This window comes from Colossoma macropomum, unplaced genomic scaffold, assembly GCF_904425465.1.
Source record: "Colossoma macropomum unplaced genomic scaffold, Colossoma_macropomum, whole genome shotgun sequence".
NCBI classification, from domain to species: domain Eukaryota; kingdom Metazoa; phylum Chordata; class Actinopteri; order Characiformes; family Serrasalmidae; genus Colossoma; species Colossoma macropomum.
The window spans coordinates 41,858,924-41,884,963 of record NW_023494803.1 but is presented as its reverse complement, the minus strand read 5'-3'; the positions used below and the strand labels follow the sequence as shown (position 1 = coordinate 41,884,963).

Here is a 26,040-nt window from a genome sequence, read left to right as displayed (position 1 = left end):
TACTGAATAAAAATGCTGTTTACTTACAATTATTTGCTAATTTATGACACCAGGAGATGACAGATCTGCTCAGAGTGACTCAGAAACACAATAAATCTGACACTGAGCTCAGGAAAACAGTGGGTTTTATCCTGAATCTGCTCCTCCTGCCACTCTAGTGTTGGAGATCTCAGTGGAAAAATCCTTCATGCTTCTGATTCTAATGAATGGAGCTCTTTTCATGGTTCATTTCAGAGAGTTACTGTAAATTTCTCATTTGTAGTCTGTTAGTCCTCCGGGCTCCTCCATGGTGCTCGTGCCTTGAATCGCCTCTTCCTACAATCTATTAAATTATTTCCGACTCACAGAAATGAGCAGAAACATTTTGTGCAAAGTACAGATTCTAAACTTTGATTTCATCATTTTATTATGATTTAAATTTGATGCGAGAAAAGGACAAACATCCTTAACGTTTTGCCAAGTTTTTGTCAGGAAACGGGTAAATTTGGAAGTGCAGACTCAAACAAAACAATGTATATCAAATATAAATGTAAGTGATTATTAAAGTAACTATATATTAATTGCTTATAAGTGTATACATAACGATGTACAGCAAAATGACAATAACTTATAAAGGTTAATTGTGTGTTTGTGTGTATTTCTCAGTATTGGGATTATACATCTTCCATATCAATACCTAAATTATTTACTATCTTTATATATAAAATCTCCATTTACATCAATTTATGTGGTGCTGATTTGTATGAAATGTTCACTAAACACAGCAGCGCTTTTTCTTCCTCTGACTTTCCTTGTTCGTGGACTTCTTTTATAATCTGTACCATACAGTATCTGATTAGTGGTGGTCCTATGGTGGTCTCTTCTCAGTAATGCATGAGGTAGGGGGGGCTGGTAAACCGTACACCTACATAGTGGAATCACAAGGTAGGCATTTCTGATAAAGTGGCCAGTTAGTGAAAGCACAAAGTAGGCGTTTCTAATAAAGTGGCCAGTGAATGGAATCACAAAGTAGGCGTTTCTAATAAAGTGGCCAGTGAGTGGAAGCACAAGGTAAGCATTTCTAATAAAGTGGCCAGTTAGTGAAAGCACAAGGTAGGCATTTCTAATAAAGTGGCCAGTTAGTGAAAGCACAAGGTAAGCATTTCTAATAAAGTGGCCAGTGAGTGAAAGCACAAGGTAGGCATTTCTAAAAAAATGCCCACTTAGTGGAATCACACGGTAGGTGTTTCTAATAAATAAAACATAATTCATAAAACAAAATCAGGCTTGAATTATGAGAAGTTCTGAACTGATGAGTAATCATTATGAGTTTAATGTATTAACTGTGTGTGTGTGTGTGTGTGTGTGTGTGTGTGTGTGTGCAGGAACTGGTGTGCGTACGTGGTGACGAAGACGGTGAGCTGTGTTGTTGAAGACGGAGTGGAGACGTACGTAAAACCTGAATACCAGCCGTGCACATGGGGGGTGCAGTGCGCACGCGCCGTAATGTGAGTATATCTCTGTGTGTGTGTGTGTGTGTGTGTGTGTGTGTGTGTTTCTGTGTTTGTTCTCATCAAACATTTGGACACATCTACTCATGAAGGGCTTTTCTTTATACTCTTTTATACTTTATTACTTCCACATTTTAGAATAACAGTCAACCCGTCAAAGTCAACCTAAAACTAGTTTTTTTTTGTTCATGCTAATCACGATTCATCATATCACACCATTTAAAAGACTAAAGTCTTATTTCCTGTAATCATCCATTGTTCAGTAAACTCGTATAATCAGAATCAGAATGACTTTATTTTACTGAGTACGTTACACATATGAATAATGTGTCTTAGTGAGTGCACATATTTATGACCTGCACCTCCATATATAAACATGAGGAAGCATTTATAAAGAGCAAAAAAAAAGAGCTCATTAATTTTGAACTCACTCAGGAGTGCCCTCTAGTGTCTGACCAACCTGAAAAACATTGAGAGGCAATTCTGTGTGTGTAATTGTGTGTCTGTCTATATAAATAAAGACAGATATCATAGTTTTGTATTATGTAGTTAAGTAACACTATTATTAAAGCAAAAACTAGCAGTGAAAAGCAACACTTTAGGAGTTGAGGATTTGGAGCTCAAAGAGAACTAAACTGGGTGAAGGAGCGTCTCTGAGGATGTGAGTGAATTATCTACTATATTCATCACATCTTCATCAGTGTGATGTTGATTCTGAGATCGTTTGAGGCTGAAACATCGAGTCAGACCTTCTTTTTGAGTCTGTGTGTGACGTTAATACGTAAAGACGTACAACGTGGTGTGAAAAACTCGGCGCCTGACTTTAAATGATGATCTCAGGCTTTACAGGGCGACTCACAGCAGCTCACGCTCACTATATTTTAGCCTGTTTATATTCTCCTCACTCAGTAATGATACTTATTTCAGTTTTAACAATGAAATCTTACATAGTGCAGCTTTAACTGTAACAAAACTAAAATGACAGTTTTCAAAAACACGTAAAAAACTGTAATGTCTGCTACTAAACTAAAACAAAACAGAATGACTGAGAAATAAACTTTGGTGTGAATCAGAGTTTAGAAGTGTGTTTCTGTGTTTGGTCTTTGAGTAAAGCTGGAGTCGAGCTGAGCTCAGTCTGCTGCTGGGTTTATTTTATACTACTCTTATAAAATGCCTGCTATCACAGTGTTTACCATAATACTAAATACTTAAACTATTACTGTTCAAAAAGTAAAAACAAAACTATCAATGTATGCTTAAGACCAGCGGTGGACGAAGTACACAAACCATCTACCTGAGTTAAAGTAGAGACACCCAAGGTAAAATATTACTCCAGTAAAAGTAGAAGTTCCTCCATTTAGACCTCCACTTGAGGAAAAGTACAAAAGTATTTTCCATCAAATGTACTTAAGTATCGAAAGTAAAAGTACTAAAAGATTAATTATGACTTTAATGTCCTGTTATCATTTTTATAACAAGACTCGCTTCATTAACTCATTTTAGGTGAAAATACTCCAGTGTCTCTCTTGGTAAACCAGTCTTTTAATAGAATGTCATTAATTAGTGACGCTGATGTCTATTAAAATTATCATCAGCACAAAACACTGAAGGCGAACAGTTTCCATCAGGTAGAACTGAGTGTCTCTGAAATCACTTTTTACAAACAAGCAAAGTTTCAGTTTAAGATTTATTTGCAACTTAGTTACAAGTTTAAGATTAATAAAACTTTGAACTCAGATTCACAAAATGAGTTTCCTTTACTAAACTGCATCTGTAGGTCTCTGTTCATAAACATAAACTAGCCAAAACTAATTTACTATAAAATGAAATGTGTTTGTATAAATTCAGAATAAAGACACGTCAGTCACAACTGCATATGAGTACATATTTCTATATTGTGGTCTGTTTACACAAAGTTAGGTTAGTTCATCATTTATGTTGAATAGACTCTCCCAAAATTTTACGCTGCTGCGCTGATGTTGAACCGTGTGCTGCACTGGGTCGGTATGACCAACAGGTCAAAACAAGCTCAAAACACAGTGACCGCTGTGCCCTGATTGGTGTTCTTGCTTTGCGCTTCTTTCATTTTGACATGTTATGTTTTTATAAATACATAAACCAAAAGGAACGACAAATTTCTCATAATGTGGTGGAGTAAAAAGTGAGATAGTTGACTTTGAAATGTAGGAGTGAAAGTAAAAAGTCACCCAAAATGGAAAAACTTCAGTAAAATACAGATACAGGAAAAACTACTTAAGTACAGCAACGAATTACATTTACTTCATTTCTGTCCACCACTGCTTAAGACTAACTGAAAAAAACAAACAAACTAAATAAAATAAAAACTAGTGGAAAAGTTTTAATAACCCTGGTCTGGTCTTTCATCAATCACCCAAATGCACTGAAGTCGTATTTCCTGGTTAACAGTCCTCCAGTGAGCACCTGAACGCAGCACTAATGTGCGTCTTTGGCTCTCATCGGTTTGAAAATCATCTTAATGGCCAACAGACGTTTAAACATTCTTTGTAGGTTTTGAGAGGTTTGCTGAGAAGAGGCTGGTTTGAAGTTTGGCCTGGGCTGGTTCTTAATGCTGATGTGTGTGGTTACCCGCGAGTCGTACGATTTAGAGTGAAAACAGTTCTGTTTTTATGCTCTTTATTTAGTGCTGTCTGAGGTTCCGCAGTGCTGAGTGAAGCTTCGCTGTGTTTCTGTTGGAAAGCCGCTGTTTAAAGCCATCAGTCGTATTATCACACTGCTCCTCACCTCTACACTTTGCTGGACATCTGAGGTGCTTATTAAAGCGATAGTTTGGTAAAACATCAACTTGACACTTTCCATCTTACTCCAGAGGTTGTCAGTCTGCCAAGACACGTCTGGCCTTACAAAAAAGTCACATCTCACTTGTGAAGTGCAGAAAACGTGTGTGCTTTATTCATGTGTGAAAGTCTTTCTGTACAGGTGGTGTCTGAATTTGCTTCTTTGCTTTTAGCACTGGAGCTACAAGGCTTATGTAGCTAAGAAGCAACAGAAGCCTATACACCACTAATCAGCTTCATACCCAGAGGTGGGAACAAGTCACTCAGTTTCAAGTAACAAGTAAGGCCCAGTCCCATTTCACCCCTCGCCCCTACCACTCAGCCCTACCCCTCCGTTTTGCGCGTTCCCGTCTAGGTGTAGGGTGTCCTGATTCTTGTTGAGATAGAGGGGTGGGGTGAAGTGTTGGGGCTACATGACCCTCCAAACTGAGGTTTTTCAGAGACTCCAAACAGAGAGATATGAGAAAAAAAGAAAAACTAGCGAGACGGCTGAACAAGAGACCAAAGAGACCCACAAATATGAGAATTTTCTCTGTTAAAATTCTGATATCCACTGTATTATCTCAGTTTAATGTCGTTTCAGTGTATGCAAAAAAAATCACTAATAGCATGCTAATGTCACGGTAGCTAGCTAACTAACTTTCCCTGTTCCACCTTAAATAGTCCAGCAGTTCTGACGCCTGAAGCACCAGAATGTAACTGCTGCTCCATTTAAGGTGGAATGGGAAAATTCGAACAAGAATCTGGTGAATATCTGACTTCAGCTTCATATCACTGAAGAATTAGGGGTGGGCGATAATAAATAATTGCCCCCCTCTTTGAAGATCATATGATGTCCTAAATGTAACTAAAGCCCAGCAGTGAGGAGCTGAACTTTACCCTCCTCTGCTGTCACTGCAGACTGGCAGGGTCGCCTACAGAGCAGCGCTGGTAGCTGTTAATGAAGTGATGCTCTTTTTATTTGAGGGTCCCATTTCAGAGGGAAGATTTCAACCACTACCCCGTAACTCAGTTCCAAGGGGCAACACTCGAAAACAAGGGGTGGGGGTAAACAGAAGAAATGGGACTGGGCCTAAGTCTCAAGTCTTGACCCTCAAGTCCCGAGTCAGTACAGGCGAGTCTCAAGTCAAGTCCCAGGTCAATAGTCCTAATCCTCGAGTCCTAAACAAGTCAGTCTTCATTCTTCTAATTTAAGGCCACAACACTGAATAATGGTAACAGTACTGTAGCCTTTTCATGGCAGCATGTTAGCAGAGTATGGCTGTATATTAATTTTTTATTATATGTATATATTTTTACTAGTGCAACTACATATGAAAAGAATTAGACAGAGTACTATTGAACTTAAATATAGTTTGTTTTAAATTAAATAAATAAAGTGTGACTTTTGCACAGGTTCTAATATTCTGTTATTTATAAACAGGTCCAAAGGTACAAATAAAATTCAGGTTTTAGATGCTGCTACTGTTTTTGGCTATGCTAATATACTTTAATCCATGTTTATAAAAAATAGAGTCCAGTCCTCTCAGTACTAAGTATAATTATAAGTATAAGCCTCAGTTACTTATTAGATACATTAGCCTTGTAGCTCCATCGTAAAGACTGAAGAAGCAAGCGTGGTTATGGAAAGTTGTCTTTTTTGCTGAATTATCGCTTTAAGATGATGACGGATGGCGGAGATGAACAGAAGCCAGTGTTAAAATGTTTGTTTGGTCAGGAGGTGGTTGGGTTCAGGACTCCAGCGGCTGGCGGCGCACACAGGGGCACCCAGCTGGAAAATTTTTTATTCCTCTTAGACAGAACACATACACGGCTATGTATGCAAGGAATGGGATGGCACGTCGATCCAAACTCCACAACCAGCTCACCGCAGGAATTAGGCCTGAACCCTGCTAAAACACCGACACTTATTTTTCCACTCCGGCTCTCCTGAGGGCGACCTGCTTTCCCTCGGATTTTTCTCACGCTGCCTGTGGAACCAAACTGAGACGCAGAGACGGGTGTTCGGTGGCTTACAGAGTGTAACCAATAGCCCTGGGAAAACAGCGACCAAACTCAAATTGGAAATCCAACCATGTGTCAGAGATTTGTCTTGTAGGATTAAGATAAAGAGGCTGAAATACATTCATATCTGAAACACTCACATGTTCGGTTGGTTGCCAATATAGAGCTTAAAATAATAGTTACCAAATGTTGCTAATGTATGTAATAAGAGGCACCATTGGGATGCTAATTTAATACACTAGCATTGCTAACCCCTCCTAGAAAAAACAGCACAAACTAGCACAGCAGGTGACCAGCAAACCAGCATGTGTTGTGGATGTTGGTACACTGGCTAACCAGCATGACCAATCAGTCAACCATTATTTAAACCCGGAGTACACTGAGAGGGAGCCTCGTTTACAGTGTAGCAAAAAAATATATAAAAACATTATAAATATGTATAATCACAAAATTAATAATATAACAAAAATTATATAATAAAATCAGAATTAACTTATATATATAATTAACAAGTCAAATACATGTATTAGGAACATTAGTAATTAAAATAAATAAATGAAACAACTGAGTAGGGTAAATAAAAAAACACAATAATAATCATAGTACTCATAAAATAGTAAAATGATAACAAAAACTATATCAAATGACACCAAAAAAGTTTTAATAACAATAAAAATAATAAATCAACAAAGACAAAAACTAAAAAACTAAAACCAAATCATCTAAAACAGTTGCAATCTGAGTGGAGTTGGTTAGAGATTAAAGTAACAGTTTAAAATGATTAGACCAGTTTAAACCAGATTAGTCCAGTATGGAATTCATGCTGGTCTGTGCTGATCTTTTCAGCAGGGACTTCAGGCTAAGGCCTGGCTATATGATGCTATAGCTTCATGCTACCTTCTTGCCTTAGAAAGTGTGAGAGCTAATTTAATACTGCTTATTTGGTAAATCTAACGCTGGGATGCCAATACTCACGCCTAACTCTGAGACGTCAGCTCCATGCTAACCCAGGTGGTTCACTGAGGCTTAGAGAAAGGTTCAAAGCTCAGGTTCTCCTGATTTTGGTTAATCTAGCATGGAGATGTTAACTTAATGCTAATAACTTTCTGAACACATTAATACACAATCTTGATCTTAAAATGACTGTAAGAGAAAACTCATGTTAAAATATTGATGTATAAAAAGTTATTTGGATAAAAAGTGTGTGATCTGTGAACATTCCCTGATAGCAAGAGGATGGCGTTTTGCTCAGTGTTTTCCGGGCGGCCCACCGGTGGTTACACAGAGTAATTGACAAAATTCCACTTATCATCACTCATTTTCCACTCACAGTCCAATTTATTCATTTTTCCTTCCTTCCTCTCTTTAGTTACACTTTGTAAATTAGTCTAGTAAATAATTTTTATCCAGCTCAGCGTCAGCAACAACATTTACTATAAAATCATTTTATATCAGGCCCTTTTTCTCTCAGTTGTTTGTAATATTTGTCTTAGTTTACTTTCTAAAATAAAATGCATTTAAAACCTGTTTGGGCTGTCTGCAGGACAGTAATCTGGGTGGTCTGAGGGTGGACCAGCAGTGGCAAACAGAATCAGAATCAGAATCAAGCTTCATTGGCCAGGTTTGCTGACACTTACAAGGAATTTGGTTTTGGTTACAGGAGCTCACAGAGCACAGTATCAGACACACATGTACATGTAGTAAATAAAATAAAATGGAACATGCATTCCTACCATCACTCACACACACACACACACACACACACACACATACACACGTCATACCACCCACATTGTGCAAAGTATGTGTCTTAAGTTAAAGTGCTGAGTGCAGCAGTCAGTCAGGACTGATATATACTTGCTATCTGGGTTATTTTTATAAATCAATCAAACTTGTCTTTAATACAATTTAAAATGAGAGTAAAGTACGTTAAAGCACCCTCTTAAACTAGTGCTGCAATGCTAACTACATGCTAACAGCTAGCTTTGGGGTGCTAAATTGCTCCCATTAGCTGTTATTCAGTGGAGAACCGAGTTGTTGCTGAAGGCTGCAGAACGTGTAAATGTGAACTCGCTCCTCACTGCAGAATTACTGCTCTGCCAAGTGACCGTGCTCCAGCTTTTATGACCGCACGTGTCGGGTGACTGTTGACATGGCGTTAGCATGTTTGTGTGTGTGTGTGTGTGTGTGTGTGAGCTCTGTTCTGCTGTCAGCGAGACCAACACATCATCACACACAGCTGGGCAGCAGATGGTTCTACAGCGCGAGTCCTACACAAACATAAAGAAGAATAAAGACTACACTGTATGCTGCTCACACAGGGAATTAGTTGTGAAATCTGTTTCCCTCTTAGCTTTCGGGGTAGAAAATAAAATTCTGCCTACAAAGTCCAGGCCAGTGTCTGTGTATCAAGAACGCATTTGGCTGCTACGCTGTGTTTCGACAGACAGTGGGTTCTCAGAAAGGCAGCACGGGACGGTTTATCTCGGGAGGGCGTCGCTAACAGAGCTTGGAAATAAAACTCAGAGCAAAGAAATGGAGCGCATTAGTGTGGTGATAGCAACATGAGGTCAAAGGTGATCTGAGAGTATTCGAAAGGTTTGTGTGTTTTTAGGATTTATAAGATTTTCAGATTCAAAGAAAATACAAGAGCAGCCCAAGAAAGCATGTTTTTCGTAACATGGCTAACATTTGTTCTACGCTCGGGGTTTAACCTCTTATGCTCGTGGGTATATTTTGTTTTTTCCATCTGAATTTGAATGCCCAGGCATTTTTTTTTTTGTAAAAGTTTCCTCTCAAATTAACAGAACGTGTTTTATGATCATACACATATTGCTATATGCTTACAATTTTCTGCTGAAAGCTAAAAATCTTAGACGCTCTTTGTATTTTTAATAAAAATAATATTTACACAGCAGATCACTGAAGAGACGTTTATCTGAGATCCAGTTTGTAGCTCAGATTTGTGGAAAAATGGGTCGACTTTCAGTAGAAAAAAAAATTGTGAGTTCAGCTTCTTTTATTATAAGGGTTTAAAACTACATCACCCATCTATTTGACTGGAAAGAAGACAGTTACAGCTCTCATACGACCCCCACCTTTAGAATGCAGCTTATGAAATATGAAACGTTATGAAGTATAGAATATGACAGTGCTGTTTTGGAACCACCGGTGGTTCCAAGGAGTTAAAAAGGTTAAATGGAATTATGGTCCCACTTTATGTAGATGACCCACTGTAGCTTATCTACAAATGCTCAAATGGCTGACAAACTATCGGCTGGGACTGTTGATTATCAAAAATCTGGGTTAAGATTAAGAGGTGTAATTAAGTGTTAGGTTTAATATCACGGTGTCAAGATGAATTTAATAGCTGTTAGATAAGGTAGGCATCTATGAAGTGTCTGCAATGTTGCCTGGTTGGCTTGCTTTTGTTCATACAGTACTTTTTGTGTGTTGAAGGTATCGAACCTACATGAGGCCCAGATATAAAGTGGCCTACAAAATGGTGACAGAAATGGAGTGGAAGTGCTGCCATGGATTCAGTGGAGAGGACTGCAATGATGGACCCAGCCCTGGATCTGGCACCCAGATATCCACAGCTAGACCCTGGCCTAAGCCCTCAAACCCTGGACACACGGGTTCCAGTACAGGCAACGGGCAGAGTGGAGCCACTGGTAGGTATTTCACACACTGACTGTCTTCACAAAGCACATAAATAAGCAATTGAAAGGTCTACTAGATTAGTATGCTGCAGGATAAACATTCTGGGGACACCATCTATCTGTCACCTTTTAATTATAATCCCGTTTACAAAAAAAATGGGATGCTGTGCAAAATGTTAATAAAAACAGAATGCAATGATGTGCAAACCTTGTATTTGATTGAAGGTAGTACAAAGACAATATATCAAATATTAAAACTGACTAATGTTATTGTTTTTTGAAAAATAAATGCTTATTTTAAGTTTGATGCCACCAACACATTCCAAAAAAGTTGGGACAGGGGCATGTTTACCACTGTGATTCATCACCTCTTCTTTTAACAGCACTCAGTAAGCGTTTGGGAACTGAGGAGACCAATTGCTGTAGTTTTCAGCTGCTCAACAGTTCAGTGTCTACTTTGTCATATATTTAATTTAACAATACACCAAATGTTTTCAGTAGGCAGGCCAGTGTAGCACCCTAACTCTTACCATACATCCATGCTGTTGTAATACGTGCAGAATGTGGTTTGACATTTGACGGTTTGGCTCTAAAACCTGTATACATCATTCAGCATTAATGGTGCCTTCACAAATGTACAAGTTACCCATGCCATGTGCACTAAGGCCCCCCTGACCATAAACGATGCTGGCATTTGAACTGTGCGCTGATAACAAGCCAGATGATCCCTCTCCTCTTTAGCTTGGAGGATGCAGCATCTATGATTTCCAAAAAGAGTTCCAAATTTTGATTGGTTGGATCACAGGACACTTTTCCACTTCGCCTCAGTCCATCTTAAATGAGCTCAGGTGCAGAGAAGGCGGTAATGTAACTAATTGTGAGATTTTCCTCCACCAGGTGTTTATTAGCATTAAACAACTTTATCAGTCTTTTGTCGCCCCGTCCCAACTTTTTGAAATGCGTTGCTGGCATTAAATTCAAAATGGGCATATATTTTCAAAAACAATACAATTTTTAGTTTCAACATTTGGTATGTTGTCTTTGCACTGTTTTTCTATTTAATTTGCACATCACTGCACTCTGTTTTTATTTACAAATTGCACAGTGTCCCAACTCTTTTGGAAAAGAGGTTGGTAATAACATTCAAGGCCAATGCATGTCTAGGGATGCACCACTATGGGAATTCTGTTTCTCGGCTGATGCTGATGCCCAATATTTTTCATGCACGTATCTGCTGACGCCAATAGATAAACATTTATATCATGCAGATATTGGGACTACCCTTACCTGGATTAGCATTTCAAAGAAATGTAACATTTTTGTAAGGTTACAAATGCAGTACAGTGAATAAAATGCAGACATTTTAGAGCAGTAATCCAGGGATTTCAATAAGTAAATAAATCATCAAATATCAGTTTAAAATATCTGTCCGATGCCATTCTCTTTTTTTAAAGTGAATATCTTCCCCCATCTAAATGATTCTGATATAATCAAGCATCCCTACACTCAGCCCCTTTGTTGTGATCTTAGCACTCAAACCTTTCAAAACCAGCTCGTTCTACCAAGGAAGATGATGAACATGAGGCTGTGTTGAAGCTAAATATAGGCAGAGTATAACCAAATAGCTGTTTTGGTTCATAAGTCCTCTGCAGAGGATTTTCTCCCTAACTTTTAATGGACAGTATTTCTATAAGTGAAGTAGAAAACTTTGTAAATCATATATTATGTGCTCTGTAAATAACGTAATCCTGATTCTGATGTGTATTTAGGGAGAGGTGACAGTGAAAAGATGAAGCAGCTTGAGGACAAAATTCAGAGTCTGACAAAAGACCTCCAGGACCTGCAATCAACTCTACGTGGCATGAACGAGAGGTTTCAGGAGGAGATGCGGAAGCCTGGCTTTGGTAACGGTGCCAAAACGCCAGCCGATGCAGCCCAGCCTGAGATGAAAGAGACCATTCACATCATCCAGGCCAAGCTAGACCAGCTGGATAACAGAACTCAAGCTCACGATAAAACTCTGGTCAGCATCAACAACCACCTTGTGAATGGCAGAGGAGGTGGGAATGATTTGGATGTGGAAGGTGGTGCGGGAGGTGGTAGATTTAACACCATGAAGGAGGAGATTCTACAAGAATTGGAGCACAGAGTCACTGTTTCATGCTCTGCTTGCCAGGCTGGGGTGGAAGACTTGAGGAAGCAGCAGCAGAGGGACAGAGAGCGCATCCTAGCTTTGGAGAAGCAGATTAATGCCATGGACCAACGGCACCGCCAAACTCTGGACAGCTTGCGTAGAGATCTGAGTCAATCTCAAAGCTGCTGTGATTCAGTCACGCACCTCAAAGAAAGACTCGACGAAGTGGACAAGAAGCTAATCCAAACGTCAGAGACTTGCGAAGGTCTGCAGGATCGCATGGACAAGGAGCTGAGAGAAACTGGAGGTGGTGGAAGTGTCGGAGGAGGAATAGGTGGAGGTGGGCCGGGACCAAGAGTAACAGAGGATACCTTCAATGGTTATTTGAGAGATCTAGAAAGGCGGTTTAACAACACCATTCAAAGAACGGAAGACAACTACGCCTACTTGGAGAATGACTTGAAGGATTTGTTCCGCAATGAGCTGAGAGACCTGCGGAATGACATCAGCAGTCGCCTTGAAGACCAAGATGACAAGATTACAGATGTGGTCTTGGACCTTGGGGTTGTCAAAGAGACTGTGTTTGACCTGGACAAGCGCTTGTCTCGGCTGGAGAATGTCACATCTCATCTAGACAGGAGGATAAATGAATGCTCTTTGTGCTCTGGATCTGGGGGCGTCTCTGTAACTGGCACTGGTTCCAAACAACCCCCTGGAGGAAGTGGTGGCAGCAGCCCAGAGGATACAGTGAAGTCCCTGGAATGGAAGGTTATTGCCAATGAGCATGAGATCAAGAGGTTCGACACAAGACTAAAAGACCTCTCTGTGTCCGGAGACTCTCTCATGGACAAAGTAATCGACCTCAGCCACGATATCCGCAAGATTAAAGCACTGACTGGAGACAACGGGGAACATTTCAACAGAATTGTAACTGAGATTGAGAACTGTGATCTTTGCAGGTCAGTGCAAGATGACGTGAAGAAACTGAAGAACATCACAAACCATGTTCTTGACAAGTGGCAAACTGATATGAACTACATTAAAGGGAAAGTCGATTCTGGACAGACAGCGTGCTCAGAGGTGTGCTCTAACCTGCAGGAGGAAGTCGGTAAACTGAAGGAAGAGGTACAGAAGTGTGGAGGGCAGTGCAAGATTTCTTTGGAGACTCCCACTGGAACAGGAACAGAAGGTGACCTGGATCACTCTCAGAAACCTCTCGATGGACACAGTGTCATCAGCAGCAACAACGGCAACCTCAGGTCTATCCAGGGACAGTTGTCGGAGGTCATCTTGACTTTTAGCTCCATCAATGACACTCTGAAAGGGTTGGAGCACAACGTCCACAAACACGATAGCGTGATCACTGATCTGGGTAACACCAAGGACAAGATTATCTCAGAAATTGACAAGATCCAGCAGGAGGTGACGGAGCACATAGAGGACAGCAAGCTGCGCTTTGACAACATGGACCAGGACGTGAAGCGCTTTGGGAACAACTTTGTGGTAGAGATGGGTGACTGCAAGAGAACCGGCGATGGCCTGGACAAGAGACTTTCCAAACTTGAAGGAATCTGTGGCCGGCTGGACTCTGTTTCTGACAACTTGCAGAAAATCAAAGAAGGCCTTAACAAGCATGTGTCCAGCCTGTGGAGCTGTGTCAATGGACTTAATGCTACGGTGACCTCCCACAGCAGTTTCATTGATACCATCCAGGACACCCATCTGGACGGCATCCACGGCAAGATCAAGCAGCTCAACTCTTCTCTGCTCCACATTCTCAAGCAGTTCCAGGGCATAACAGAACTAGACCTAACAGGTATGTCTCATCAGTGTTATAACATGCTGAATGCATATAGTTCGATAACACCAGCAATTACAAACATATAGCCACGCTTTACCACTTAAAAAATCAAATGACCACATAGAAACAGCATCATTCATCCAGCATCCCGAAATTTCAGCCCAATCCAGACACAAATTCCTATATTACACTGGCTTCAAGTCTCTTTTAGGATTAGGGTTAGGCTTCGGGGTTAGGCCTCTGACAGACTAATTACCAGCATGATGTCTGATTGCAGGTCTACCTGGACCACCAGGCCCTCAGGGAGAAAGAGGATATCCAGGACTTCCTGGACCACAAGGGCCACCAGGAAAGGAAGGACCACCTGGCAAACCAGGTGTGGAGGGACCAAGAGGACCACAAGGTAACAGACCTTCAGTACTCTGATAAGACTCAGTTAACTGGTGGATTAGTGCTTTGTTAGTGACAAAAGAGTAAAGTGACATCATCGTGCCACTAAACAGCTGGATTATAAACAGTTAACTTCACATGTTGTTACTAAAACAACATTTTTTGGCCTTATATTATTGTCACATATTATTTTACTGTCTGTATGGCGTGGTTTGCAATCTTATCTGACTTAAATGACAGTAATGTAACAAACACACTCACCATTTGAACTTTCCTTTTTACAGGTTCCACGGGGGCACAAGGTATGAGCTTTATTTTCCCCAAATTCCTCTGCCAGCTGAACTTTGGCTCAAGCCCTCAGGCTATTTTAAATCTAGCAGATGTTGCCAATCTTATTACAACTGCTGGCGAGGGTCATTAGAAGTCAGTGGGATGAGGATGTATGCATTCAAAGAAGTTTTTGTTTGTGTGTGGCGGTCACTTAGTTTATGATCTGTTTGAACAACTGTGTCAAACAGCTGGGTGTTTTCATTTAGAAGCCTGCATTTATTTATCCAATAATCTGCTATAATGTACTCATCTTTTGTGTTTTTGTAAATGTATAGGTCCTCCAGGTGAAGATGCCACCATCCCGAGTATCTCTTTCTCTGCTGCTCTCACCAAACCCATGGTTACTTCTGGAACTATAGTCTTTGATAAGATCTTTGCCAATAAGGGAAAATTTTATGATCCAGAAACAGGTAAATATAGCAGTGGATTTAAATAACTTGTACAGGTATCTAACTGTGGAATGATTGTGTGCTTGTCTCAGATTTTCTGCAGCTCATTTTTCTGCTGAATACCAAGGCTGTCCTGAATGATAAAAACAGCTACTTAACCATTTGTACATAATTATATAACAAAAAGTCAATGAAATGCGTGTATCCCATGCTTTATTTTACTATTTTTGCAAATATTTAATGCAATATTAAAAAAAACAGTGATTGCAAATGATCTTTATTTTAATAATACCTTTGTTTATAAAGCACTTTTCATACCAGTGGCAGCTCAAAATGCTTTACAGATGAGCCTAATAGCCTAAGCCTAATAATAATAATAATAATAATAATAATAATAATAATATTAAGAGAAATTAAGAGTAGTTCATTAAAATCATATAACTGTGTGACTGCGGCCAAAATTCAAAGGTGGCGTTGCTATGGGAACACTATAAGATCCAGAGCACTTTCTACTGCACATTCTGTATAAAATGTGTTTGATCTTCTAAAATAGTTTTATTCTGACTGATTATATTAAGACTTTAAGAAGTTAATGTACTGAAAAATGTTACAATTATTATTTTTAGATTTTTTATGGTTATATCTGTAGTCATACAACTGACAACACTGGCACGTTTATTTTGGGTTAATTTGTGTCCGTGACCTATACATTTTAAAACAAACAAATAACATAATAAACTAAACTTCTCATCTTTCCATCATGCAGGCATCTTCACCGCGCCTCGAGACGGGCACTACTTCTTCAGCGCCATCCTGACGGGCCACAAGAATGAGAAGATCGAGGCCGTCCTGTCCAAGGCAAACTACGGTGTGGCGCGCGTAGACTCCGCAGGATACCAGCCCGAAGGCCTAGAGAACAAACCGATGGCCGAAGCCAAACCCACGCCTGGTTCTCTGGCTGTTTTTAACATCATTCTGCCCCTGCAGGTGGGCGATCCTGTGTGTGTTGACCTGGTGATGGGTAAACTAGCCCATTCGGTGGAGCCTCTCACCATCTTTAGTGGGGTTTTGCTCTTTGAGGACAAGTAGGAGGCTCTGAACTCCTGGCTGGTAGGAGCAAAACTGCCTGCGTGGCACAGAGGTGAACGACGACCAGCCAGAAAGAACGACGGGGCCAGAAAATGACCCACAGAATGACGTTTGCCAGCTGGAGATGCAGATGCACACTTGGTGCGTTGCTTTTTTCCCACTGAACCCTGTGAACTCCTTGGAGACAGAATATAATTTTAAAACAGAGGAACGTGCTCTCAATATGTTATCCTACCCCCCATCCCCCCATCCCCCCCACCCCCCCCCACCCTACAAATTTGGAGAAGTGTTTTATCAGATACTACTGCGAGTTTTTTACATTTTTTTATTGTTGATGTTATTATTGATACGCCTCCATTTTATAGGACTCACAGGCATGGGGTATGAATTTGAGCTCATGCTCCAAATCCTTTGACCATGAGGTCTGTTTGACTTCCTGTGTACGCCGCTGCCAAGTACAGTATTCACCTGCCAAAGTGCTAAACTCACAGTCAAGGTTTAGGGCTAAGCTAGCAGGGAGGTTTGAAGAGGTTCATTTGTTCTGATAAAGAAAAAGCAGTTCATATAGTGAACGTTATTAATGCTGTGCACCTTTCAGACGTTTGACTGTTAGACTCCTGTACATGTGCCTCAGTGACGTTTTTGGGGTAAAAGCTTTAAACCTGCATGTGCCTTCGGGACCACGAGTGGCCTTTCTCAACACAATAAACCAAAACATTACTCAACGTTGAGTAACAGTTAATCCATTAGTGTTTCAACAATCATAAAGGTTGACCTACCTGCACTACAAAAGGTGCTCTTTGTTGTGAGGTTGGACTAGTTGTACAGAACGCTGGTTAAAATTAGTGATGCACTGATATGGAATTGTGCACCGATGTCGATATCTGATATTTTTGATGTACATATTTGCTGACCCTGCTGAAAAAAGCCCAACAGAAACCATTAAACATTTCTTTTGGTACTGCTGGTGTCCAATAGTCAGTAATGGTATTCTGTTTTCTGATGGGTTGATATCACAGTGTAAAGGGCTCTAATGGTTTAGCAGCTGTTTTGATTCCAGATGCATTTGATGGTTTCCTAATGGGATCTAAAAGTGTCCTACAGGAAAGTAGTGGTCTCTAATGGTAAACATTATGCCAGTTCCCATTAGCAAAAGCAATACCATCAGGTTTAATCCTAACTGTTCTAATGGTTCTTTTTTTAGCAGGGCATGTCGATACATAAAAATCTATAAAACGTAGGAACTGGAACCAATCCTGGTTTAGCATTACAGAGAAATATAACTTCATTTCTGTAGAGTTACAAGTGCAGTAAGTTTAAGAGAAAGCAGATATTGCAGTGTCACCTAATCATTCTGCTCTTCTGGAGTTCAATAAACAAATCATCAAATATTGGTTTGAAATAAAGGTCGAATACAATCATCTGTTCAGTGCTGATATGTATTTTTTTAAGCAAATATATCACATGAAAAAAATCTTCCTTAAGATCGTCTCAGAGAAATAAAGCAGATCTCAGTATTATATTAACGATCACTGGTTTCTGAGCTGTTCCTCCTGAACCTCCTCAGGAGAAAAGAGGAGATTAACTCCAGCGTCTCACTGTGAGACGTTCTGGTGATGAAGGAGAAAAGCGTGAGTTCTCCTTCTGCACTGACGGACTGCTGAGAGGGTTCTGTGATCTAGAACAGAGCTGTATAAGAGAACGATTAGATCTCACACTGTTCTTATGGAGATGTTACTCAGCTGAGACGGGGCTGAGACGAGTCAGACTCTAAAGAGTTAATCCACACGTGGGACCACATTTTGATCAAAGTGAGAAAATCTGAGTTTTATTTCTCAGGAGCCGAATTTCAGAATCAGGCTCAGTCTCACTCTGATTTAAACTGGACTGAACTGTGTCCAGGAGAAGAACTTGAGATCAGGAGGAGATTCATTTAGCGTATTTCTCATCTCTGGGATCAGCCAAATGATTCCAGTATCATTGTGCATAGTAAAAATCCCATTTAACATAATGAGAAAATGTAGAACGCAACTAAAGTAAGACTAGGGTGATAGACTAGGTAGATTTGGATAAACATCTAATTTACAGACAGTTCACTGGCTTTATTTGTTTTAGCTTTGCTAGCTAGCTAAGTTAACATCGTGGCCTGCGTGCTATCTACCGTAGCGTAGCTGAAATAATCAAGCTACATGTAGCTGAATGCTGAAAAGATGCAAATTTCTTTTTCTCTGTTGTTGTCGCTGAGTAGCTTGACTTTATAGCTTGAGGCAATGTCACTTTCTGTTTTTGTCCTAAAGCCAGATGGCAGTATGATAAGAAAATGTTGCTGTTCCTTAGAGTAAAGTCAGCCATGCTGTAGTGTAGATGTTAACTAGCAAAGCAATGCTAAAACACCTTTCTGCGTTTGAGTTGTTGCACATATTTAAAATTGAATATCATTTTAAATTAACAATATATGTAAGTATTGTGGCATCAATATATGCCTGAATTCAAAGTGATTAAAAATAAGTGTATAGCTGGTTATCTTAAAGTTTGTGTGTGCTAACACTAGGTCATTTGAACTGTTATATTGTGTTAGGCTGAATGAATAACCGACTCTAAATGTAGGTATTGTGATATAAACTGAGTCTGTTCTACAGTTTCTCATTAGGCTGAATGAATAACTGACTCTAAATGTAGGTATTGTGATATAAACTGAGTCTGTTCTACAGTTTCTCATTAGGCTGAATGAATAACTGACTCTAAATGTAGGTATTGTGATATAAACTGAGTCTGTTCTACAGTTTCTCATTAGGCTGAATGAATAACTGACTCTAAATGTAGGTATTGTGATATAAACTGAGTCTGTTCTACAGTTTCTCATTAGGCTGAATGAATAACCGACTCTAAATGTAGGTATTGTGATATAAACTGAGTCTGTTCTACAGTTTCTCATTAGGCTGAATGCCAGCATCCTGTAAAACCTGTACAACCTCACAACAGTTGCTATGTAGGAACACATTTGTGGGCGGAGCCTGAATGGACCTCATCACTTGGGCTCTGAAGGGAAACCCTAGCAGAAGAGGAGAAGCTGCAGATGCAGTCTGTCCATTACGGAGCCAAAAGAAGAGAATTCCCAGACTTTTCCGCTTCTCCTTACTCTGGCACACGATTATCTAAAACTGTGCCAAGAACGGCAAGAAGTGATCTTATCATAAACATGGCTTTCTGCTTTCTTTAAAAGGACCGATTGCCATCATTGATGGAGGGTCACTAAAGTGATTACAAGAGACAGTATAAAACAGCCGTCGGACAATTAGGTTTTTCCTGCTTCTTCCAGCTAATAGGGGCAATAAAGCCGAAGCTCAGACGGAGGAGTGCTTGATTACAATCAGAGATAATTGTCCTTAATATGGATCAACTTCAAAGTGCTTATAAAGAGTAACAGCATTAAGATTAAGCAGAGTTCTCTCTTATGACCAGGTATGTTTGAGTGGCCTTGGGAAAATGGCGACTGTAAAAATGCCAAAGAATGTTCTGCTTTGCTACAAGCTGTAAAAACTTGGATATGAACATCACGGAGATAAAAATTTCTTTGGGAAGCAGATGGAAATCTGCTCTTAAGAACTGAACAGATTATTCCTGTTATATATTGAGGCTGCTATCTCAGTGTAATGAGCTGTTTTTTTCCCATTGGCCCATGCTGCAAGGACTTTTAATTTGTAAAATGAAACCAGACCAAATGAGTGAATAAACGAACCCGCACCACCTTGGCTCATGTGAACTTCCTCTTCACGGTTTAACCTGTGACCTTGAATGTGTTTGTTGGCAACACGTGTTTTGAATAAAGATATTTAATTTTACACATCTCCATCTGTCCTGCGCTCTGGTTTTACTCCCAGTAGCAGCCAAAATTATTTGGACTGTAACTACACATGGCTCTCATATTTCACTGTGGAATTTCCCTCCAATTCCATCAATTTTACACCAGTTTCTCATCTCTCAAAAGGACCCATAAATTCCAAAAATCAAATGTTTCCTCACTTTTTTGGAATAAGAGTTTGATGTAGCATGTAAACAGTGTTAAAGTTTCAAAACCAGTGGTGGACGAAGTACACAAACGATCTACTTGAGTTAAAGTAGAGACACCCAAGGTAAAATATTACTGCAGTAAAAGGAGAAGTTCCTCCCTTTAGACCTCCACTTGAGTAAAAGTACAAAAGTATTTTCCCTCAAATGTACTTAAGTATCAAAAGTAAAAGTACTAAAAGATTAATTATGACTCTGATGTCCTATTATCATTTTTGTAACAAGACTCGCTTCATTAACTCAGTTTTAGCTGAAAATACTCCAGTGTCTCTCTTGGTAAACCAGTCTTTTAATAGAGTCATTAATTAGTGACGCTGATGTCTATTAAAATTATCATCAGCACAAAACACTGAAGGCAAACAGTTTCCATCAGGTAGAACTGAGTGGCTCTGAAATCACTTTATACAAACAAGCAAAGTTTCAGTTTAAGATTTATTTGAACTTAGTTACAAGTTTAAGTTTAATAAAAACTTTAAACTCAGATTCACAAATGAGTTTCCTTTACTAAACTGCATCTGTAGGTCTCTGTTCATAAACATAAACTAGCCAAAACTAATTTACTATAAAATTAAATGGTGTCAGAAAAAAAGAAACATGACAGTCACGACTGCATATGTACATATTTCTATGTCGTGGTCTGTTTACACAAAGTTAGGTAAATTCAGCCTCGTAGTATTTTTGATAAGGAGTTTTAGCCTGAAAATATCCCACCCAGAGGTTTTATTTACGGGTATAATATTTACTGTAATTAAGCGCTACGGTAGAACATTTCGATAAGGTAGCACAGCTGGTCAGAGCACCGCCACAGCCCGCCTTAGTTTAGTGTAGCTTAGTGACATCAAATTGATGCGCAGTAATTTTAGCTCTCATGTAGCAAAATTAGTATTAAGGCTCTTTATCGACCTCGTAGTTTGGAGGATCCAGTGATATTCGGGAGAAAAATGTATCGGGTTCTGAACATTTTTAACACAGGGGGCGATAGAGGTGATTTTTCAAAAACCCTATTCATTCTGGCCATAGGGAAACGGAGCTCAGACCCAGAGTTCCTAATATGGGCATGACAAGGACTACAGAATGACGCACGACTACAGTGGTCTATTCAGCCTACAGCAGTTTAGCCCCACCCACTCGTGCTGAAGTTATAAGGGGTGTTTTAACCTGAACAGGGAGATGTTCAATCTCAAAACGTCGTGCACTGTTTTGCTACAGTTTCCAGGTTGAACAACACGTCTCAATGAAATGGTGCAAAGTGGGTTTTAGGGTTGTGTCCTCTCATTTGATGGGCGTGTCAGAGGTGTTACCCAATCAGCAACAATGTGTATATAAACCCCGCCAAATTAATAAGGCAGCGCACACAATGGATTCAAATAAAGTCTCTACAAATGCAGCTGCTGCAGCTTGGTGTGCACAGCAGTCGACGACGTTAGAAGACATCAGGCTACAGAAACACCACCGTTACTGTTAATAAACACTGTGTCAGGGATGGATGCAGCCCAGCTTTCTGAATGAGGTACAATACAGGTCACCCAATCAGAACAAAGCTCATTTACAAATCACTCTTTAGCTTTCCAATTGAGCGCTGTGGTGATCAGAGGCTCTCTGATATTTCCAAACATGTTTAATTTTTTTAATAACTCAAAATGCTGACGAGTCCTGCAGTGAGAGATACGTCAGCGATGTAACGGAACATTATTCAGGCAGCAGCTGATGGAGAAGAGCAAAGAAACGAGAAGGCAGACGAGACGGAGGAGCTGCTTGCTGAACAAGAGCCTTTATGATGTTTATGATGTTGTAATGTGTGGAACCTGATGTCAGATCAGTCTCTTTACAATTTCAAAATCAGCTGCCAGTTGGTAGTAAAATATCAATCCAGTGTTAGAATAGATTGTTGTCCATGGTTCTCAACCACTTATTTCAAACACTCACCCCCAGTTTGTTTTGTTTTGTTTGTGCTTTTGTGCTATAGTGAAATTGAATTAAACAATCACTACATTAACATGCGCTTAATAATCCGATAACTGCAGAAAATCTGATTTTGTCAGTAATCCAATTAACATGTTTACATGCACTTCAGTAATCAGATAATGGGGAAACTCCAGGTCTATATGAGTCAGACAGTAATCAGATTTCTGCTTTACAACCAGCCAATAAACTCACAGAAGAAGACGTGACGTCAACATAATGTGAACTCAAACTTCGTTTTTTTAAAACATCGCACCACTTTACCTGAAAATATGAACGCACATCATCTAGAAGATGAAGAATATTTAAATCCTTCATTTCATCAAGTATGTAATTTGTTTCAGCGTCACTCCAGAAGTATAAGCTGCTCGCTTATTTCCAGTGCCGCCGTCTGTTTTCGTACATGCACAGACTGAGAAATCTGATTACTGAGCTAAAATCCAACCTCTTTATCAGATTTTTTAATCAGATTTCTAGACCTTACTCCCATCTAAGAAACCAGAGTGTGCTGTTTACATGACCGTTTGAATAATCAGATAACTGCAGAAATCCGATGTGTGAAAATGATCGGATTATTAAATGCAGTGATGTCTTGGTTATGGCCGACAAAGCTGAACATTTCTGTAACACCTTTGTTTTGAGTTGAGTTTTCAGGTTTCGCGAGTGAGAATGTCACCCCTTTGTATTTTGTGCGTGACTGTAGTAGAACAGGACTCTAGAGAACCTGTGATACCTTCCCTGGTTGCCACTGTGCAAAAGCAGAAAAGCTGAAAGTGAGGCTTTTTTCCCAAGATTTACACTCACTGAGCACTTTAGTAGGAACGCTACACTAATACTGGGGTGATACTGGGGTGATACTGGGCTAGGGCCTCCTTTTGCTCTGGATTCTACAGGCTATTGGAAACATTCCTTTGAAATTCTGGTCCACGCTGACATGATTGCATCATGAAATTCCTGCAGAAAGTCTAAGTTGAACCTGTTTTATCAGCTACTTGTTGCTCAGCTAAAGCCAAAACAAAATGTTGAGATGATGAGAAGTAGTTTCTTTTTTCCCTTAAGCATCCTTGAGCATCTTAGACAGCATAATGATACTGTAATAACCCAGGAGTTGTTAGGGGGCCCCCTGGTGGCTGCAGGGGCCCTAAGCAGCTGCTTATGTCGTTTATTAGGTAGAGCCGGCGCTGTATACATTAGTCCTATTGTGTCAGTCCATCATCTGTATTATCATGGATGAACTGTGTTTCTGCTCAGTAGATCTTCACCCCGAATGATGGATGAGTTTTGCAGCTGTCAATGTGCCTGTTTTTGTTTTAAGTAATGGAAAAATCCATATGAGTCTGTGGATTGTTTGCTAAAGCATAACGTGATTGAAAACATGTTTTCAATGGAAAAAATGTCTGGCTTGCTTTTCTCTGAGTGTTTTTGAGTTGTATGTACTCACAGACTCGTGTGCAGCGCTGATCGCAGCCCATTTTTCCGGTTTGCAGGCCAGGAGAGTTTTTCTGAGTTCGAGCCGTGAATTAATGGAAAGAGAAACATTGCTGGATGATTATCAGTTGACATGCTGGGATTTCATTTATGATCAACAAAGACTCTTTTTTTTTTCCTCCTCACTGAAAGTCTTTGACTACAGTTTGACTTTCAAAGTCTAGACGAGGCGTTCAACCTCCTCTGTTCTGACGCTCTGGGGAGCTTTACTCATTTCTCCAGACCTTTACAGACAGGATATTTTTCAGCTCATATCTTCCTAATCTTACAAATGAGCCCAGAGAGGAGAACAAGGGTGTGGCTTTGGTTCCAGAAGTGGAGGGTTAATAAAGTTGGAGCCCCAAATCACCTCCAATTTAAAAAAATTGATAAAAATTATTAATATTATTAATATTATGCAGTTGTATGTTACATACAGAGCATAATCATAGAACTATACGTATCATAACCATTAAACTGGGTGTAGAATAACCATGGAGTATAATGTAACCATGGAAATGGGTGTAGGTTATCCATGGAAATGGGTGTAGGTTATCCATGGAAATGGGTGTAGCATAACCATAGAAATGGGTGTAGTGTAACCATGGAAATGGGTGTAGTGTAACCATGGAAATGGGTGTAGCATAACCATAGAAATGGGTGTAGTGTAACCATAGAAATGGGTGTAGTGTAACCATGGAAATGGGTGTAGTGTAACCATGGAAATGGGTGTAGCATTGTTACGACCCCACGTTTTGTCTAGGGTGCATGGGATCAGTAACATGTGGCATTAAAATACTGAACAGGTGAGAATGGATGAGAAGCGTGCTGAACAAATCAATAGAGCTTTTGAAGCCATTTTTATTAAAACAAACTTCAATAAAACCAGAGTGCTGTGATTCCCAGTACCACACTGGAAGAATCAAAGTGGACGGCACCAAAGAAAAGAACATATCAAAACCGAACCACGCTGCCTACTCTGAAACCAAAAGTACTTAGCTAATCTAAAAAAAGGAAACCAAAGCTAACTACTCTAAACCTCCCTTGCCAGTAACCAAAAGTACATGTGGCGGTGCCCTCTGACCTAGGGAGCTAGACAGAGTAGACATCTACGTGTTGCAAGGGTATAGACGCGCCCCTCTTACCTGTTTGAAACCCCAGGTGGTGCAAACAACCTCTTGTAAAACAAAGTTAAAAGCGTGCAGGTAAAATACCACAACTAAAGTACTTCCTCCAACATAAAAGACCATCGTATAAACTAAGTTAAAAGAAGCACCGGTAAAATACCTAAAACAAAGCACCCCAACACAAGAGATTAAAACACACACTAAAACAGCACACATGATCAGTCCTCTCTCTTTAGCCATCTTGAAGGCCTCTTTTAAAACATAGGCTTCTCCCCCAACTGCACCAGCCAGGCCTCTGATTGGTTCTCACATGACTGGTTCCCACATGACTGGTTCCAGAGCAGGTACCTCTGAGGGAAGAGAATAAGAGACCAAGAAAGAGAGACACAAACACAAAAAAAACAAAATACGTGCTTACACTTAACAAGCATAACCATGGAAATGGGATGTAACGTAACCAGGGAAATGGGAGTAGTGTAACTATGGAAACCATAGAAATGGGTGTAGCATAACCATGGAAATGGTTGTAGTGTAACCATGGAAATAGGTGTAACGTTAACATGGAAATGGCGGTAGTGTAACTATGGAAATAGGTGTAGCGTAACCATGGAAATGGATGTAGTGTAACCATGGAAATGGGTGTAACGTTAACCTGGAAATGGGAGTAGCGTAACTATGGAAATAGGTGTAACGTAACCATGGAAATGGATGTACGTAACCATGGAAATGGGTGTAACGTTAACATGGAAATGGGAGTAGCGTAACCATGGAAATGGGTGTAACGTAAACATGGAAATGGGAGTAGCGTAACTATGGAAATGGGTGTAGCATAACCATGGAAATCGCTGTAATGTAACCATGGAGATGGCTGCACTGCAAAAAATACTATCTCGTCAAATAAAATTATCTTAAATATAGTCAAGAAATCAAATATTTCTCCCGCTGAGACTGTTGTAAGATTAATTTTCCTTTTTCTATCCATTTTTTACTTGTTTTAAGTAAATTATCTCATTATATCAGCAGATGATTTTGCTTGTTTTAAAAAATTAGCTTAAAGCCAGCAAAATTATCGGCCAGTATAGTGAGATAATTTTACTTAATAAAATGACCTAAAACAAGTGAAAAGTGTCAATAAGCTACATAATCTTATAAAAAGAGCACAACCATCTCAGAATGGGAAATATTTGATACTGACTACATTTAAGATCATTTCACTTGACAAGATCCTATTTTTGCAGCGTGTAGCGTAACCATGGAAATGGCTGTAGCGTAATCTTGTAAACAGATGTATCCCAGTGCTTCATATATCAG

The 26,040-nt window shown here is 39.8% G+C and overlaps 1 protein-coding gene across 1 annotated transcript in view; it reads left to right on the top strand.

Moving 5' to 3' along the window:
• Positions 1-19,951, top strand: part of emilin1b (elastin microfibril interfacer 1b) — a 55,845-nt gene extending 35,894 nt beyond the window's left edge. The window contains exons 2-8 of the mRNA XM_036592539.1: positions 1,365-1,487; positions 9,770-9,984; positions 11,742-13,922; positions 14,185-14,310; positions 14,582-14,599; positions 14,903-15,037; positions 15,783-19,951. Of these exons, the coding sequence (XP_036448432.1) occupies positions 1,365-1,487; positions 9,770-9,984; positions 11,742-13,922; positions 14,185-14,310; positions 14,582-14,599; positions 14,903-15,037; positions 15,783-16,105 (3,121 nt within the window). The 3' untranslated portion in view covers positions 16,106-19,951. The remainder of the gene's footprint in view (positions 1-1,364; positions 1,488-9,769; positions 9,985-11,741; positions 13,923-14,184; positions 14,311-14,581; positions 14,600-14,902; positions 15,038-15,782) is intronic.
• The last annotated feature ends 6,089 nt before the right edge of the window (positions 19,952-26,040 follow it).